The sequence below is a fragment of the Manis pentadactyla genome, chromosome 1 (genome assembly GCF_030020395.1).
Source record: "Manis pentadactyla isolate mManPen7 chromosome 1, mManPen7.hap1, whole genome shotgun sequence".
NCBI lineage: Eukaryota > Metazoa > Chordata > Mammalia > Pholidota > Manidae > Manis > Manis pentadactyla.
The window spans coordinates 21,528,124-21,547,285 of record NC_080019.1 but is presented as its reverse complement, the minus strand read 5'-3'; the positions used below and the strand labels follow the sequence as shown (position 1 = coordinate 21,547,285).

At 37.4% G+C, this 19,162-nt stretch overlaps 1 protein-coding gene across 1 annotated transcript in view; it reads left to right on the top strand.

The window, feature by feature from the left end:
- Positions 1 to 1,411: 1,411 nt before the first annotated feature.
- Positions 1,412 to 19,162, top strand: part of LOC118924894 (IQ domain-containing protein M-like) — a 30,914-nt gene continuing 13,163 nt past the window's right edge. The window contains exons 1-3 of the mRNA XM_036910127.2: positions 1,412 to 1,517; positions 5,815 to 5,897; positions 7,709 to 7,973. Coding sequence (XP_036766022.2) covers positions 1,412 to 1,517; positions 5,815 to 5,897; positions 7,709 to 7,973 — 454 coding nt within the window. The remainder of the gene's footprint in view (positions 1,518 to 5,814; positions 5,898 to 7,708; positions 7,974 to 19,162) is intronic.

The following is a 19,162-nucleotide window of genomic DNA, read 5'->3' as shown; positions in this document are numbered from 1 at the left end:
AAATAAGGTTCAGGAGCAAAGTGGAATTCAAGAACAAAATAGTGTGACTCAGGAATGAGAGCTCTTAAAAATCATTCTGTATGCTATAGATATGTATTTGCAAATAAACAAAGTCTTAATTGTAGGTTTTTTAACAGAGAAGGACCGGACCATGACAACTTCCTCTTAATAATTGAAGTTATAATGTACATTTGAATGTATAAAAGCTCCATTCTTATATACTTACCATGTTATGAACAAAGAAACAGGAGTCTCAACTATTAACTGGATGGATTCTTAATGTTAAAGTTGTTTAATTTCTTGTAATTTTAGACTCATTTGTTGAAAATACATATATCTTTGGAAATTATAAAAATAAAAAATATACTGTATTTTTGCCTTTTCTAAGGCATTGAGAAATGAGTTACACTGTGCTACCTTGAGAGAATTTAACTCTTTGGTTCAAGGCTAATTTTTTGTTACTGGAGAAAAGCAGAACAGTTCTGAAGATACTTTAAATGCCAATGAAAGTTTAAGATTGCCAACTTGTAGCCCATGTGCCTTCAGTAGAGTCATTCAGAATCTGTATGAAATTGTTGTCTTCTGGTGGTGGCTTCCTTTCTCTGCCCCTTTAGAACAATCCCAGGCTTTGTTCTGTTCAGGAGCCTCCTGGCCTTACTGGCCTCACTGTATCTCAGTGAGTCAGAATCTGCTTGCTGACTCCAGAAAGGCCATTACAATCGCCAGAGTGTACACTAGCCTCTCCACACTTCATAGGCAACAGGTGGCTGTTGGAGATGGGGAAAATCAGACACATTGGTCAGTAAACAGCCCGACTAGGAGAAAATGCTACCTTGGAAATTTAACTCTTTTGTCAAAAGTTAAGTTTTAGTTATGAAGGGGAAAATCAGAACAGCTCTGTAAGCACATTAAATTATAACAAGGGCACAGGATTGGAAGCCTGACATGAAGTGTCTGAGTCCATTTGGGTTACTATAATGAAATATCATAATCTGGCTTATAAACACAGAAATTTATTTCTCACAGTTCTAGAAGCCAGGAAGTTGAAAATCATGGCAAATTTGATGTCTGGTGAAGGCCTGCTTCCTCACTGATGGATGTCTCCTCACTCACTGTAGGCTCATTTGGTGGAAGGGGCTGCCTAGGTCTCTGGAGTCTCTTTAGTAAGGACCCTAATCTCAATCATGAGGACTTCACCTTCCTTCATGAATTAATCACCTTCCAAAGGCCTTACCTCCTAATACCACCATACTGGGCATCAGGATTCAGCATATGAATTTTGGGAGGACACATGTTCAGTCTAGCGCAAAGTATTGATAAAATGTGAGTATTTCACTAGGGGGGCCAGTCAAACCTTAGAAGAGTCTCCAGTATTTACAAGGAGTGCACAGCATCAGGAAAATCAGTAGATATGCAGAAAAAAGCAGGAAGCAGCCCAGGAGACCAGTACCAGTGCGGGTCCCCAGCACAGCTAACTTTAGAAGAGACTCAGGCCCCCTGTGCAACAGAGTTCCCCTGTAAATGAAAGCTAGATCATCTCTAAGGCCTTGTTTGGAATAAAGAAGTGATGGTTTTTGTAAAGCTACATTTTCAGCAAAAACCAGTGATTTAATAATTTCATATATTAATAAAATATATTGTTTGTCATGTGTATGACACATGGCAATATTACAATTATAAGGGAAGTTTGATTAGTCAGAATGTTACTGGCCGAGATGCTGTGTTTTCCCAGGATCATGTCTTGGAGGTGACAAAGAATGAAGCCACCAGACAAGAGTATGGAGCAACCAGCAAAGTTTTTAATGAGGGGTGAAAAAGAAAGAAAATTTCCCACTTATTGGGAGGGGCTCCAAGGAAGGACACTGGTGGGGCTTCAGTGTCCAGGGTTTATAAGCACAAAATGGAGTAAACCACGCAAGTGGTTGGGAGTTGGTGCTCGGACCTGTTTCTATGGCCAAGCTAGCATCCATGGAAAAAAAACTTCCTTTTTTCTCAGGCTGAATTTTCCCGGATGTCCAGGCTGAGGCTTCTTGTTAACTAAGAAGCCTTGACCCTAGTTCCCTTCTGCCTGTGACCTACCAGGACCTTGAGCTCTATCTGCCTATGTCTGGAGCCTTGAGTTTTGTCTGCCTGCATCTGACTAACACTTCCCTCAAGAAGAAGGGCATTAAAGGAGGAGAGATTGTCATGGGAAGAGGAAAAAGAGGTCGAGTTGTGGAGTCACAGCTCAGAGTAGCTCACTGCCTTTCCCCTAGGAAGTAAGCAGTCTGGTTCGAAGCCCTTTCAAAGTAGATTTCTGACCTTTAGTTGAAACTTGATGAAACAGAATGATTTATGTGTGATTTTGTGCTCAGATCTGTACAACGAATATGTACACTTCTCCAGAATTGTGTACATGAAGTCTTGAAACTTTTTTTATTGTAAAGAAGAAAAAAATTCCCCAATCAATATCCTTAGAAATATGTAGACAGCCCTGAGTATGGGGAGATACAGTGGCAAGTGTAGGAGGACAGGGAGATTCGAGTTTGGTAACGGCTTGCAGCATTTTCTATAGGTAAGAGTGGAAGGAGGGAAGAAGATAGAGAGCAAGAGGAGCTGTTCTTTATAAAATACTTCAGAGAGACAATTCCGGTTCTTCTGATGGGACACCTCAGTAGATTCTTCCTCTCCTAACCCAGTACTTTTAAGGAGTGCTAGTGTCCGGTTGTTCCTCCCCTTTATTGCTAAGCTCTCCCCAGGCTTCATTCCTCAGTATGTCTTTGCCCCAAAGTAACATCTGCCTGTGATCCATGAGTCCAGGGAGAAAAGCAATGGGAAATTTTGTGAAGGAATAAGGAGAGTTTGCCCCCCTCCCCCATATTTTGTTATGAAATTTTCAAACATATAGCAAGATTGAAAGAATTTTAAGTCAACACCCATAGGCCTACCACCCAGTTCTTACCCTTCATATATTACTGTATTTGATTTTTCATGTATCCATCCACAATCAACATGCATATCATTAGTCAAAATTCAGTATTTGTTTATAGTTTGTCTTCCTTTGATGTAGAATGTACTACAATGAAATGCAGAAATCTTAGATATACATTCAGTGAGTTTTGATCATTTCATATGCCCCTGTAACTCACTGTGTATCAAGATATTGAACATTACCATTATCCCAGAAATTTCCTTTAGTGTCCCTTCTAGTCAGCTCATGCTCACCAGAAGAATCACTGGTCTGTTTTTTTTCTCCCACATATTAGCTTTGCCCTAGAAGTTCATGTAAGTGGAACCATACAGTACATGCTTGTTGTGTAAGGATGCCTACTTGGCATAGGTTTTTGAGATACATCCATGTTACTGTGTATGTCAGTAGTTTTATTCTTCTTTACTGCTGAGTAGTGTATCATTGTTTGAGTTTATCACAGTTTGTTTACTGTTCTCTTGTTGATACACATCTTGGTTGTTTCCAGTGTGGAACTACTATGAATACAGCTGTTATGAGCATTCTTGTACAAGTCTTTTGTAAATATGTGTTTCATTCTCTTTGGTAAATACCTAGGAGTGGGATTTCTGCATCATAGGATAGGTATATATTAAATTTTGTAAGAAATTTCTGTATCTTTTCCAAACTGATGATTCTGTTTTACATTTCTACTAATGACATGTTAGGGTTCCTGTAGCTCCACAGCCTCACCCAAATTGGCTGTTAACAGTGTTTTTTATTTTGGCCATTCTGGTGGGCATGTGGTGGTATTTCTGCAGTCTGAATGTTTGTGTCCCCCAAATTTGTATGTTGAAATCCTAACCCCCAGAGGTAATGGTATCAGGGGGTGTGGTCTTTGGGAGGTAATTAGGTCATGAACGTGGAGCTCTCATGAGTGGGATTAGTTCCCTTATGAAAGAGGCCCCTCAGAGCATCCCAGTCCTTTCCACAATGTGAGGACACAGCGGGATGTCTGCGATGAAGAGTGACCATTCTGGCACCCTGATCTTGAACTTGCAGCTTGCAGAACTGTGAGAAATAAATTTCTGTTTATTTATTTATTTACACGTTTTATATGTTATCCAGTGTGTGGTGTTTTATTATAGTAGCTTGAACAAAATGTGATAGTGTATCATTACTATCTTGATTTGTATGAAGATGGAGTTTTTAATTGCTTAAAATTTGAGTGGATGAAGAGAAAGAAAATCTTGGTCCTAAGAATACAAGCATACCCTGGAGATACTGTATGGTTCCAGACCACTGCAATAAAGCAAATATTTCAGTAAAGTGAATCAAGTATATTTTTTGATTTCCCAGTGCATTTAAAAGTTACATTTACAGTATACTGTTGTCTGTTATATGTGCATAGCATTATGTCTAAAAAAATAATACATATACTTTAAGTAAAAATTACTTTATTGCTAAAAAATTCCAGTCATTATCTGCTTTAAGTGAATTGTAATATTTTTGCTGGTGGAGGGTTTTGCCTCAAATGTTGATGGTTTCTGACTGATCAGGTGGTGGTTGCTGAAGGTTGGGGTGGCTGTGGCAATTTCTTAAAATAAGAGAACAATAAAGTTTGCCACATTGATTGACTCTTATACAAACTATTTCTCTGTAGCATGCAATGCCATTTGATAACATTTACCCTGGTAGCACTTCTTTCAAATTTGGAGTCAGTCCTCTCAAACCCTGCCACTGCTTTATAAACTAAGTTTGTGCTAAATCCTTTGTTGTCATTGCAACAGTATTTATGGCATCTTCACCAGAAGTGGGTTCCATGTCAAGAAATACTTTTTTAGCTCATCAGTAAGAAGCAACTCGTCATTGCTGAAAAGTTTTATTTTGAGATTGCAGCAATTCAGGCCCATCATCAGACTCCACTTCTAATTCTAGTTCTCTTGCTGTCTCTACCACATCTTCAATTCCTTCCTCCACTGGTCTTGAATCTTCAGTTTGTAAAAAGTGAAGTTATCTGTGAAGTGCAATAAAGTGAAGTGTAATATAATGAGACCTACCTGTACTAAAAGAGGTAGAGTTATAGAAATGGGGAGCACACTGGTCAGATTGAAATGCTAATTCAGATGGCAATATACTTATTTGCACTTCACTGATTCTAGGTTAAGAGGAAGAGACCAAGAAAGACTTAAAATGTCAGAATCAACTAATAATAAAGGAAATATATATAAAAAGGGTATCTTAGATAAGACTAAATAAGAATGATGTATTCTGTGTACATGTTACAGAGTTTTGTACATAGCTCTGGACAAAAAGATAAATTATCAATCAGGAAAATACAAGTGAGAAGAGTTATTAAAATATTACTCATTTTTAGGTATACATATTTTTTTATTTCACTGCTATTCCTATTTAATAAATCTGTTGAGCTTTATTTTGCAGTTCTAATTTTATCAACAATTTGTAAGATAAATATTCTTGGAGAAATGTATAGCTATTTGAATTAGTCTCAGAAAGCACAGGTAGACTTGTTAATAAGTTTTGTGCCCAAATCATATTGTGTCTTCTACTTAGTAACATTTAAAGAACTTCTAGAACTGAAGGAGATTCCAATTTTATATATTTTCTTTGGTTCCCTGGATTTTAATAATTTAGGATAATCCACTTTATCACTCTGACCATTTAAGCTGATGTTTTTTAAAGTAAAATATGATGTTAAAGGAACATTACATTAACTTCTGCATCCACTTATAAAATTAACTTTTTTATAATGTCCTGCAAGATTCATAACTGTCCCCTAAGTATAATTGCATGGTTTTGCCATTTTTGATTAATAAAGTACATTAACTACATTAAAAATATAAAATGTCACTCTGTTTCTATTTTAGGTCCTATATTAGAGATCACCAAGCAAGATTTTTTTCAAGAAGCAAAATCCCTCATTGCCCAGCATTATGAGAGAATAAATGAGGTTAATACTTTGCATTTATCTAACAGTATATTTTTCAGGGGACTAGTAAGTATTTCTGTACACTAACAAAGATTGTTTCAAATGATTGCACGAACTCTTATAGATTTTGAGTAAAAAAGACAAAATGAAAGGCTAGCTATAAAAATTGATTTCAGATTGCATTTAAAAATAAAAATTTTCAGTTATATAGATTATTTAATTACATATATATTTAACTTGCACATTGATCCAGTTTTTAATGTTTTCGTTTGATAAATTATAACAGAAATACTTGGATTAAATATCTTAAGTAAGTATCTCTCTTTGAATATTATTAGATAAAGCAAAAATAAATAGAAAATATGCTGTGGTGTGCCTTTCCTAAGCCCCTAGCATGACATGCTTGCTTGTATCTTCTCCCACAAGACTTTGCATTAGAATTGTTTTACCAGTCTAATAGCTCCTTGAGGACAGTGAATGTCTTTTTTTGAAGTCACTTCTCCAGCATTGTGCCTGGCCCAATAAATATTTTCTGAATGGCATAGTTTTGGAAGGTGATAAGAAAGAGCAAAAAGGAAAGGGATGGCAAAGAGATGGGGAGAGTCAGCACAGGGTAAAATTTTGGATGAGAGCATCTATAGAAGAGATGGGAACAGCAGCTTTGGACAAATGAGCCTTTGGGGAGACAGGTTGGGGAAGGGAATCTTAGGATGGTCACTGCATGCCACACTATCCTGTTCCTTTTTTTTAAAAGAGAATTTTAGATGAAGAGTTTAAATAATTTTTAGTACTTACTGTGGGGCGGGGGTCGTTATAACTTTTATGTTTCTTTTGAATGGTCCTCTAGGCTGATACTAGCCACAGGTGATTTTAATCTTATCAACTGTTAACATGGCTTAACTAGTCTTTTTTTTAAATATACTTTAAATATATTTAAAAATACTTTTTAAGTTACATTGATTCCATTAGTGGGCATATGGGATAAAAACTTCACAGTCTTCAGAGTTAGATAGATGTATATAATAGCCTTCATCTATTTTTAGAATTTTATCTAATAATAACTGCACAACATTCCATCTTTTGTTCCTTGGCAAAACATAACTAGCATACTAAAACCTCCTTACTGGCATCTTGAGTTGGCAACAATTTGAATTTGTCTAAACCTTTTTTATTTGTGGAGGTGGGTGGAGATTGGGTGGGAGCTATAGCTCTATTTATGAGGCAGAGAATGATTAGACTAGAACAATTATAACTGTTTGGATAATTACCTGTCAGAGACCTGTTACTGTATTATTTTTCTATTACTCAAAGTAGTCAAAGCAGTTTAATTGAAATTTCTGAAATACATACCCAATTACTAATATGCTTTACTTGAGAATCTATCTCCATATATGAGCAGTTATTTCTGGTTCAACAGAGAAAGAGGTTTGGGGGGTGTTAGCATTTTATGGACATTTGAAAATTATTCAAGGATTGAATTATTCAAGGTTGAACTATTTAAATTCTTACATGTCTAGTTTTTATGGACTTTAAAGCTGTATTTGCAAATACCACATTTGAGGAGGAAAATGACTACTTTAAGATTTATATTTTTTTTATAAAGTGGAATCCCTCATGCTTGCTAAGAGCTTTTGGAGAACTACAAAGATAACATCTGCTTTATTTGATTACTGTAATGTGCTTTACAGTAAAGTCTTATGCAGTAATGTACTTTGTACAATGTATTTAGTGGATATAATTTTATTACATTATTAATAAAATTTTTAATGAAATTTTATCATACACTTAATATTACAATTTCATTAAAAGAATTTTTTTTGTTTTATTCACAGAATAAATTTCAAGGTACTTCTGTAAATGTTTTTAAAAATAAACACCAAAAACCAAAATCTGGCAAATTCATACCTTTGGACATTAAAATAAAGGAAACACCTGATGTGGTCCAAAAACTTCAGGCAGCATGCAAAAGTATTTGTTTTCCCAAAGATCTTTCCAAAAGTGAACATTTTGAGGAGCTTCCACAACAAACTTTCAAGGAGCCACACATTTTTCATATGAAAGAAAAATGCAAGGATTCTATAGATCTAATTGTGAAAGGTAAGCTTTTGATGGAGCAAAGAAATTTGCAAACTAAGAGGCAAAACTGTCTTGCTTTTGGTGTGCTTATGATGGAATTCTCTTGGTCAAGTAAAACCGTACAATGGTTGGCCATGTCTTCCTTGTTCAAGTAAAACCTTACAGTTAGTTAGCCATGTTTTCCAACAGAGTATATTCCTTCTAGCACATACATATATGTATATATATATTCCTTCTAGGACAAGTTCTCAGAGACTGTTATGTGTGCCGTTACTGATTGTTCAGAGGCTTATAGCCCTGATTCTCTTGTTGAGCAGGTTAGTTAGGGTAGGCAAGCTATTTGTGAGTGTATTTTCCCCAAGCCCGAAAAGGACTTTTGAAAGCTGTAGAATTTTCCTTTAAGATAAATTGTGGTAAAGGTTTATTCTCTAACAGAAACTTGGTAAGTTGGAACCTGGAGGTCTATTTAAGCAAAATGATAGTTTGCCTGAGGCTGATGGCTGGAATAAATGGCCTCTTTAAACACATTTTTAGTTATAGTGTTCATAACTTCATTTATGTTTTCCTCATTTGTAATTGCTTGTTATGTTATTCATTCATTTGATATTTTTTTCATTCAGTGAGAGACTGCTCTATGCCAGGCACTATGTTAGGAGCTGAAGAAACAAAGATTTAAAAGGGTCAGAGAGTAATGGTGGGGATAGACACCTGGGTAATTTCTGATCATACAGTGTGGCACTTGCCGTAATAGAGGTAAGTGCAAAGCATTATGGAAACACTGAGGCATAACCAGCCAAGTGCCGGAACGAAAATTTCTCAGAAGAGATTTCATTAGCAATGGGTTTTAAGAGAAGTTTGTTAAATGTAGGGTGGGAACCAGAAACGCCATTTGTGTAGCTGGAGCCAAATATTAAAGCACTAAAGGATGAAAGCATGTGTTGTGTTTTGGGAAAGGAGGCATGTGGTAAGAAACAAAGTTGGGAAGATGGATGAGTCTAGATATTGAAGATAATATGATAGCAGTTCTAGGATTTGGACCTATGTGAAATGGAAAGCCAATGATGATTTTAAAGCAGGGTGTGAGGAAGGGTGATGTATGATGAGAACTTTCTGGTAGATAAATAAAACTGGCAGTAGAGACTGTGGAGAGAATGATGGCAACAGAGGTAATAAGTGAAGAGAGAGATTACCCAAGAAAGGAAGTCCATGTGAGGGATGGCAGGGGCCTCAATTAGGGCAGTAGCAAGGCATGAAGCATGAAGGAAGGATGTTACAGCAGCATTTATGTAGGAGTGGTTTGCAGAACACTAGTCCTGAGTGATTTACCTCAACAAAAAGTGTTCTTTGGTTAGGTAAGTTTGAAAAAATGCTTTCACTTCTTGGAGATTCAAATTGAACATATTGAAAGCTCTGAGAAATACTGCAGAATACACAAAAAGTTTAGTGTTGTTTACCTGGCTATCACCAGCTCATTTGATCAAAGATTTCCTGAAGAAAGATAATGAGGTTTCCAGACTGGAAAACTGGGCAGACAGACAATAAATTGAGGTCAAAATTAGAGGGAGAAGCAGATTTTGGACAGGTGGAGAAAGGCTTGGGAAAGATAATAAATTCAGTTTTAGATATGATAAGTAGACATGCCTATGGAGATAACCACTGGGAAGTGGGAATGGAGATCTGGCACTTTAGAGAGAGAGAGGTGAGGACTGAAGATAAATGTTGGGGGCCACTGACATACTGAAATTGTGGGGTTCATGCATTTGTTCAAGCAACATTTATTTACTATTTGAGATATACAGAGACAGAAGATATGCTCCTTGCCCTGAAGAAGTTAAAATTTGATATGTGTAATTTGTCTGTGGTTGGACAAAGGAGGGTAAGAAGACAATTACTATATAGTGTGACCAATACTGTAATACAAACAAGCTTTGAAATCAATAGGAAGGACACCTAATCCAGATTTAGGAGTCAAGAGTTGATTCCTAGGAGGCTTAAAGTCTTTGGTAAATTTTTCTTTTTTTTTTTTTGAGAGGTCATCTCTCATATTTATTGATCAAATGGTTGTTAACAGTTAACAACAATAAAATTCTGTACAGGGGACTCAGTGCACAATCATTAATCCACTCCAAGCCTAATTCTCATCAGTCTCCAATCTTCTGAAGCATAACGTACAAGTTCTTACATGGTGAACAAATTCTTACATAGAGAATAAGTTATTACATGGTGAACAGTACAAGGGCAGTCATCACAGAAACTTTCGGTATTGATCACGCATTATGAACTACAAACAATCAGGTCAGATATGAATATTCGTTTGATTTTTATACTTGATTTATATGTGAATCCCACATTTCTCCCTTATTATTATTTTTAATAAAATGCTGAAGTGGTAGGTAGATGCAAGATAAAGGTACAAAACATAGTTTAGTGCTGTAAAAAAGCAAATGTAGATGATCAGGTGTGTGCCTATAGGCTAAGTATTAATCCAAGCTAGACAAGGGCAACAAAACATCCATGGATGCAGAAGATTTCTCTCAAAACAGGGGGGGTGAGGTTCTAAGCCTCACCTCTGTTGATCCCCAATTTCTCACCTGATGGCCCCCCTGTGACTGTGCCTGTCTTAGGTTGTTCCTCCCTTGAGGAATCTTACCCGTCTCTGTCTAACCAGTCATCTTCCGGGGCCATACTGGGAAATGTAAAGTTGGTAAGTGAGAGAGAAGACATATTGTTTGAAAAGGTTAGCTTTTTACTTCTTTGCAGATTTATGCCCTGTGGGTTTTATGCCCAGCATTTGTCTTGAGGTATCTTTACCACTTAGAAGAATTATGATACTTGGTAAATTCGATATGAGGCACAAATTCTATTTAAGGGTTGTAATTAGGAAGAAGAAGAAAAGCTATAGAAGTAGCAGAAGGAAGAAAACATGGGAAGATTGGTTATTTCTTTGACATATCTTCTTGTAGAGTAACTTAAGCATGTATAGGTTTTAAACTACTAATTAAATTGCACACACACATTAATATAATAGGAATACAGTTACACAACTAAAGCAGACCTACAATTACCAGCCAATTCCAGAGAAATGAAGAAAACCAGTTAGGCACCCTAAGCATTTGTGAAAACTTATCTATGATATGATGGGTATTGTATAACTGAATTTGAATAGTCTGAGAAAAATCAGACAATTTAAAACAACACATTCCTGAGAACTGTTCACATCCTATATGTTCTTTTAACAGTAGATAGTCAGTAATCTCAAGATTTTGGAGCACTGCAACTTGGACTTCTCCTAATTCTTGGTTGAGTTCCAACAGTATAGATCCAGTCAAATTTGTTATTTTACTGTATGCACAGACCAGCTTAGATATCTCCTTCTTCATTCCCATGGCAAGATCAGGAACCAGTGGGATGAATGCAGCTACCACTGCAACAGCGCCAGGATCTTTGTTGATGTTTTTTGGTGATCATCTTCTGGAATGACTCTTCCAGAGGATGTTGATGTTGGAACTTCTTCTTCATATCGTATCTTATTTTGTTTTCTGGGTAGCCAAATTGGGCTTTGATCCTCTGTATAAACACAAACAGACCCTTTGCCTACACTTTGATATGCCCTTTATACCATTGTGAAGAACTTATTGGAGGTCACCACACAGGAACTGCTCTTTTTTTTTTTTAAAGAGAAAGGAATATTATAAGAAAAATGTACTTCCATAGCTGATCATCTGACACCCTTTAAATGATAAAAATTAAGGATATTTAAAGCATGCATTAATTATTGATTTACAGTTAGTTTTATCCTATCAGGGAGTAATACCCCCCTTTTTTTTTGTTATCATTAATCTACAATTACATGAAGAATATTATGTTTACTAGGCTCTCCCCTATACCAGGTTCCCCCTATAAACCCTTTTACAGTCACTGTCCATCAGCATAGCAAAATGCTGTAGAATCACTACTTGTCTTCTCTGTGCTGTACAGCCCCCCCTTTTCTCCCACCCCCCCTTTTATGCATGCTAATCTTAAAACCCCCTTCATCTTCTCCCCCCCTTATCCCTCCCTACCCACCCATCCTCCCCAGTCCCTTTCCCTTTGGTACCTGTTAGTCCATTCTTGGGTTCTGTGATTCTGCTGCTGTTTTCTTCTTTCAGTTTTTCCTTTGTTCTTATACTCCACAGATGAGTGAAATCATTTGGTATTTCTCTTTCTCTGCTTGGCTTATTTCACTGAACATATTACCCTCTAGCTCCATCCATGTTGCTGCAAATGGTAGGATTTGTTTTCTTCTTATGGCTGAGTAATATTCCATTGTGTATATTTACCACATCTTCTTTATCCATTCATCTACTGATGGACACTTAGGTTGCTTCCAATTCTTGGCTATTGTAAATAGTGCTGCGATAAACATAGGTGTGCATCTGTCTTTTTCAAACTTGAGTGCTGCATTCTTAGGGTAAATTCCTAGGAGTGCAATTCCTGGGTCAAATGGTATGTCTGTTTTGAGCATTTTGATGTACCTCCATACTGCTTTCCACAATGGTTGAACTAATTTACATTCCTACCAGCAGTGTAGGAGGGTTCCCCTTTCTCCACAGCCTCACCAACATTTGTTGTTGTTTGTCTTTTGGATGGTAGCCATCCTTACTGGGGTGAAGTGATATCTCATTGTAGTTTTAATTTGCATTTATCTGATAATTAGCAATGTGGAACATCTTTTCATGTGTCTGTTGGCCATCTGTATTTCTTTTTTGGAGAACTGTGTGTTCAGTTCCTCTGCCCATTTTTTAAGTGGATTGTTTGTTTTTGTTTGTTGAGGTGGGTGAGCTCTTTATATATTTTGGACGTCAATCCTTTATCAGATCTGTCATTTTCAAATATATTCTCCCATACTGTAGGGTTCCTTTTTGTTCTATTGATGGTGTCTTTTGCTGTACAGAAGCTTTCCAGTTTAATATAGTCCCACTTGTTCATTTTTACTGTTGTTTTCCTTGCCTGGAGAGATATGTTCAAGAAGAGGTCACTCATGTTTATGTCTAAAAGGTATTTGCATATGTTTTTTTCTAAGAGTTTTATGGTTTCAAGACTTACATTCAGGTCTTTGATCCATTTTGAGTTTACTTTTGTGTATGGGGTTAGACAGTGATCCAGTTTCATTCTCCTACATGTAGCTGTCCAGTTTTGCCAGCACCATCTGTTGAAGAGACTGTCATTTCGCCATTGTATGTCCATGGCTCCTTTATCAAATATTAACTGACCATATATGTTTGGGTTAATGTCTGGAGTCTCTAATGTGTTCCACTGGTCTGTGGCTCTGTTCTTGTGCCAGTACCAAATTGTCTTGATTACTATGGCTTTGTAGTAGTGCTTGAAGTTGGGAGTGAGATCCCCCGTACTTTATTTTTCTTTCTCAGGATTGCTTTGGCTATTTGGGGTCTTTGGTGTTTCCATATGAATTTTTGAATTATTTGTTCCAGTTCATTGAAGAATGTTGCTGGTAATTTGATAGGGATTGCATCAAATCTGTATATTGCTTTGGGCAGGATGGCCATTTTGACGATATTAATTCTTCCTAGCCAAGAGCATGGGATGAGTTTCCATTTGTTAGTGTCCCCTTTAATTTCTCTTAAAAATGACTTGTAGTTTTCAGGGTATAGGTCTTTCACTTCTTTGGTTAGGTTTATTCCTAGGTATTTTATTCTTTTTGATGCAATTGTGAATGGAGTTGTTTTCCTGATTTCTCTTTCTATTGGTTCATTGTTAGTGTATAGGAAAGCCACAGATTTCTGTGTCTTAATTTTGTATCCTGTAAATTTGCTGTATTCCAATATCAGTTCTAGTAGTTTTGGAGTGGAGTCCTTAGGGTTTTTTATGTACAGTATCGTGTCATCTGCCAATAGTGACAGTTTAACTTCTTCTTTACCAATCTGGATTCCTTGTGTTTCTTTGTTTTGTCTGATTGTTGTGGCTCGGACCTCCAGTACTATGTTAAATAACAGTGGAGAGAGTGGGCATCCCTGTCTTGTTCCAGATCTCAGAGGAAAAGCTTTCAGCTTCTCGCTGTTCAGTATAATGTTGGCTGTGGGTTTATCATATATGGCCTTTATTATGTTGAGGTACTTGCCCTCTATACCCATTTTACTGAGAGTTTTTATCATGAATGGAAGTTGAATTTTGTCAAATGCTTTTTCAGCATCTATAGAGATGATCATGTGGTTTTTGTCTTTCTTTTTGTTGATGTGGTGAATGATGTTGATGGATTTTTGAATGTTGTACCATCCTTGCATCCCTTTAATGAATCCCACTTGTTCATGTTGTATGATCCTTTTGATATACTTTTGAATTCGGTTTGCTAATATTTTATTGAGTATTTTTGCACCTATATTCATCAGGGATATTGGTCTGTAATTTTCTTTTTTGGTGGGGTTGTTGCCTGGTTTTGGTATTAGGGTGACGTTGGCTTCATAGAATTAGTTTGGGAGTATTCTCTCCTCTTCTATTTTTTGGAAAACTTTAAGGAGAATGGGTATTATGTCTTCTCTGTGTGTCTGGTAAAATTCCGAGGTAAATCCGTCTGGCCCGGGGGTTTTGTTCTTGGGTAGTTTTTTGATTACCGTTTCAATTTCTTTGCTCGTAATTGGTTTGTTTAACTTTTGTGTTTCTTCTTTGGTCAGTCTTGGAAGGTTGTTTTTTTCTAGGAAGTTGTCCATTTCTTCTAGGTTTTCCAGCTTGTTGGCATATAGGTTTTCATAGTAGTCTTTAATAATTCTTTGTATTTCTGTGGAGTCTGTCATGATTTTTCCATTCTCATTTCTGATTCTGTTGATTTGTGTTGATTCTCTTTTTCTCTTAATAAGTTTGGCTGGAGGCTTATTTATTTTGTTTATTTTCTTAAAGAACCAGTTCTTGGTTTCATTGATTTTTGCTATTGTTTCATTCTTCTCAATTTTGTTTATTTCTTCTCTGATATTTATTATGTCCCTCCTCCTGCTGACTTTAGGCCTCATTTGTTCTTCTTTTTCCAGTTTCGATAATTGTGATGTTAGACTATTTATTTGGGATTGTTCTTCCTTCTTCAAGTGTGCGTGGATCGCTATATACTTTTCTCTTAAGACTACTTTCGCTGCGTCCCTCAGAAGTTGGGGCTTTGTGTTGTTGTTGTCATTTATTTCTATATATTCCTTGGTCTCTATTTTGATTTGTTCGTTGAGCCATTGATTATTTAGAAGCATGTTGTTAAGCCTCTATGTGTTTGTGAGCCTTTTTGTTTTCTTTGTAGAATTTATTTTTAGTTTTATACCTTTGTGGTCTGAAAAATTGGTTGGTAGAATTTCAATAATTTGGAATTTACTGAGGCTCTTTTTGTGGGCTAGTATGTGGTCTATTCTGGAGAATGTTCCATGTGCACTTGAGAAGAATGTATATCCTGTTGCTTTTGGATGTAGAGTTCTGTAGATGTCTGTTAGGTCCATCTGTTCTACTGTGTTGTTCAGTGCCTCTGTGTCCTTACTGATTTTCTGTCTGGTGGATCTGTCCTTTGGAGTGAGTGGTGTGTTGAAGTCTCCTAAAATGAATGCATTGCATTCTATTTCCCCCTTTAGTTCTGTTAGTATTTGTTTCACATATGCTGTTGCTCCTGTGTTGGGTGCATATATATTTAGAATGGTTATATCCTCTTAATGGACTGAACGCTTTATCTTTATGTAGTGTCCTTCTTTGTCTCTTGTTAGTTTCTTTGTTTTGAAGTCTATTTTGTCTGATATTAGTACTGCAACCCCTGCTTTTTCTCACTGTTGTTTGCCTGAAATGTTTTTCCATCCCTTGACTTTTAGTCTGTGCATGTCTTTGAGTTTGAGGTGAGTTTCTTGTAAGCGGCATATAGATGGGTCTTGCTTTTTTATCCATTCTATTACTCTGTGTCTTTTGATTGGTGCATTCAGTCCATTTACATTTAGGGTGACTATTGAGAGATATGTACTTATTGCCATTGCAGGCTTTAAATTCGTGGTTACCAAAGGTTCAAGGTTAGCCTCTTTAGTATCTTACTGCCTAACTTAGCTCGCTTATTGATCTGTTATATACACTGTCTGGACATTCTTTTCTTCTCTCCCTTCTTATTCCTCCTCCTCCATTCTTCATATGTTGGATGTTTTCTCTGTGCTCTTTTTAGGAGTGCTCCCATCTAGAGTAGTCCCTGTAAGATGCCCTATAGAGGTGGTTTGTGGGAAGGAAATTCTGTCAGCTTTTGCTTGTCTGGGAATTGTTTAATCCTGCCCTCATATTTAAATGATATTCGTGCTGGATACAGTATCCTTGGTTCAAGGCCCTTCTGTTTCATTGTATTAAATATATCATGCCATTCTCTTCTGGCCTGTAGGGTTTCCGTCGAGAAGTCTGATGATAGCCTGCTGGGTTTTCCTTTATAGGTGACCTTTTTCTCTCTAGCTGCCTTTGAAACTCTTTCGTTGTCCTTGATCCTTGCCATTTTAATTATTATGTGTCTTGGTGTTGTCCTCCTTGGATCCTTTCTGTTGGGGGTTCTGTGTATTTCCGCGGTCTGTTCGATTATTTCCTCCCCCAGTTTGGGGAAGTTTTCAGCAATTATTTCTTCAAAGACAATTTCTATCCCTTTTCCTCTCTCTTCTCCTTCTGGTACCCCTGTAATACGGATATTGTTCTTTTTGGATTGGTCACACAGTTCTCTTAGTATTGTTTCATTCCTGAAGATCCTTTTATCTCTCTCTATGTCAGCTTCTATGCGTTCCTGTTCTCTGGTTTCTATTCCTTCAATGGCCTCTTGCATCTTATCCATTCTGCTTATAAATACTTTCAGGGTTTGTTTCACTCCTGTAATCTCCTTCCTGGCATCTGTGATCTCCCTCCGGACTTCATCCCTTTTCTCTTGCATTTTTCTCTGCATCTCCATCAGCTTGTTCATGATTTTTATTTTGAATTCTTTTTCAGGAAGACTGGTTAGGTCTGTCTCCTTCTCTGGTGTTGTCTCTGTGATCTTTGTCTGCCTGTAGCTTTGCCTTTTCATGGTGATAGGAATAGTTTGCAGAGCTGGGACGAGTGACGGCTGGAAGAACTTCCCTTCTTGTTTGTTTGTGGCCCTCCTCTCCTGGGAGAGCAGCGACCTCTAGCGGCTTGTGCTGGGTTGCTGCGCACAGACAGGGCTTCTGCTTCCTGCCTGGCTGCTATGGAGTTTATCTCCGCTTTTGCTGTGGGCATGGCCTCGCTCAGGCCGCCGCTCCAAAATGGTGGAGCCCCGTTGGAGGGGGAGCGGCTAGGAGTCTATTTATCTCCGTACGGGGCCTCTGTAGTCCCTGCTTCCCAGGGGGTTAGAGTGCCCAGAGACCCCCGATTCCCTGCGTCTGGACTATGTGTCCCGCCCTGCCCCTTAAAGACTTCCAAAAAGCACTCACCAAAACAAAACAACAACAACAACCACTTCGCGAGGCGCTGGGTTCTTGCAGGTGTGGATGTGGTCTGGATGTTGTCCTGTGTCCTCTGGTGTCTATTTTAGGAAGAGTTTTGTTTGTTATATTTTCATAGACATATGTGGTTTTGGGAGGAGATTTCCGCTGCTCTACTCATGCCGCCATCTTGGCTCCCTCTTTGGTAAATTTTGAAGTAGGAATAAGTATTAACTGAGAAAGGAGAAAAGGCCTTTCTAATCAGAGGTCTTAGCATCTACATGATAATGGATATCCAAGAAAGTGGTTATGCTGTATTTGAGGGTAATAAAATGATTTTATGTAACTGAAACACTAGGATTGGGAAGTAATTAGAGATGGGACTAGATGTTGAAGAACATTGAATTTAACCTTAAAGTAATGGGAACAAGAAAAGCAATGTTTTACAGAAAAGTTGCAGAGATCACATTTGCATTTGAGAACATTTACTGGCAGCAGAGATGAGGTGTGTTAAATTTTGGAAGCAATGCCGACCAGTGAGAAGACAGTAAATCATGAGAAAGAATGGCTTGAATTAAGGGAATGGCATGGGGATAAAACAGAGGGAGAGATTTTAGAGATGTTTGAGAAGCCGAGTTATCTAGATTTGGTCAGCAGTTAGATAGAGCATTAAAACATAGAGAAGAGCTGTGGTATTTGTTGGTCTGGTTCATATGAGTAGCAGCAAGGAAACAGATACAGCAAATGAAAGGGTTGGCAGTGCTTCTTACATAATGGTAAAACTGCCACCAGTAATACATTCGAATCTAGACCACGTACTTACTGAACTTTGCAGCTTTAAATGAAGAAATTGGGAAATGGCCTTACTGAAATATGTTGGTGGTTTTGGCTGTCTTTAGGAAATTATAACAGAGGTGAGCTTAGAAAAGTATTGGCTGGTTTGCAAGCAGAAATGAAAGGGTATAGAGAGATAGCAGGTGTTTGGGTCCTTGTTTTCAACAGATGTCTACTAAGACTTATTTTTGCAGCAGAAATCAGATTAAGGATGTGTCTTTTCCACCCAAGCCAGTATCTCAGATAAACCAAAGACACTTACCATGCAGTTGAGAGACTAGGGCAAGAGGTAAAGAAGCGAAGATACAAAGGAGATTTTAAACTATGTACGAAACCAAAAAACAGCGATAGACTCTTAGGCACTGAGAGGTGACTGGTGGTTACCATGGGGGATGGTTGGAGTGTGTGGGTGAAATAGGTGAAGGGGATAAAGAGGCACAAAATCTCAATCATAATATAAATTAGTCATATGGATGAAAGTACAACATAGAGAATATAGTCAGTAGTTCTATAACATCTTTCTCTGTTGACAGTAACTACACTAGTTGGGGTGAGCATTTATAAGATATATAACTGTCAAATGTTGTGTACTTGAAACCACTATAACACTGTATATCAACTATACTTCAATAAAAATTATATATAAAATATAAAACCATGTAAAAAAGGACTTTGAATGTGGTTTGTGGCATGTAGAATTAATTGGAGGAAAATAGATTTAAAAGTCTACCAAATATTTTCAACAATTCATTGCCAAAGAAACCATGAACCTTGATTTAATTGAACATTTACAAGTAAAATAATCTGGCTTTATCTGGAAATGGACCACAAAGGTGTACAGTCCCTGAGGAGGGTAACAGCAAGATGTGGCCAAGTAGCAAGGGAAGAACTCCCAGAGTGGGTAAGGGGGCCACTAAAACAAAATGAAACATGGAGTGTCTCCCAGAACAGAATCATTGTCTGTTC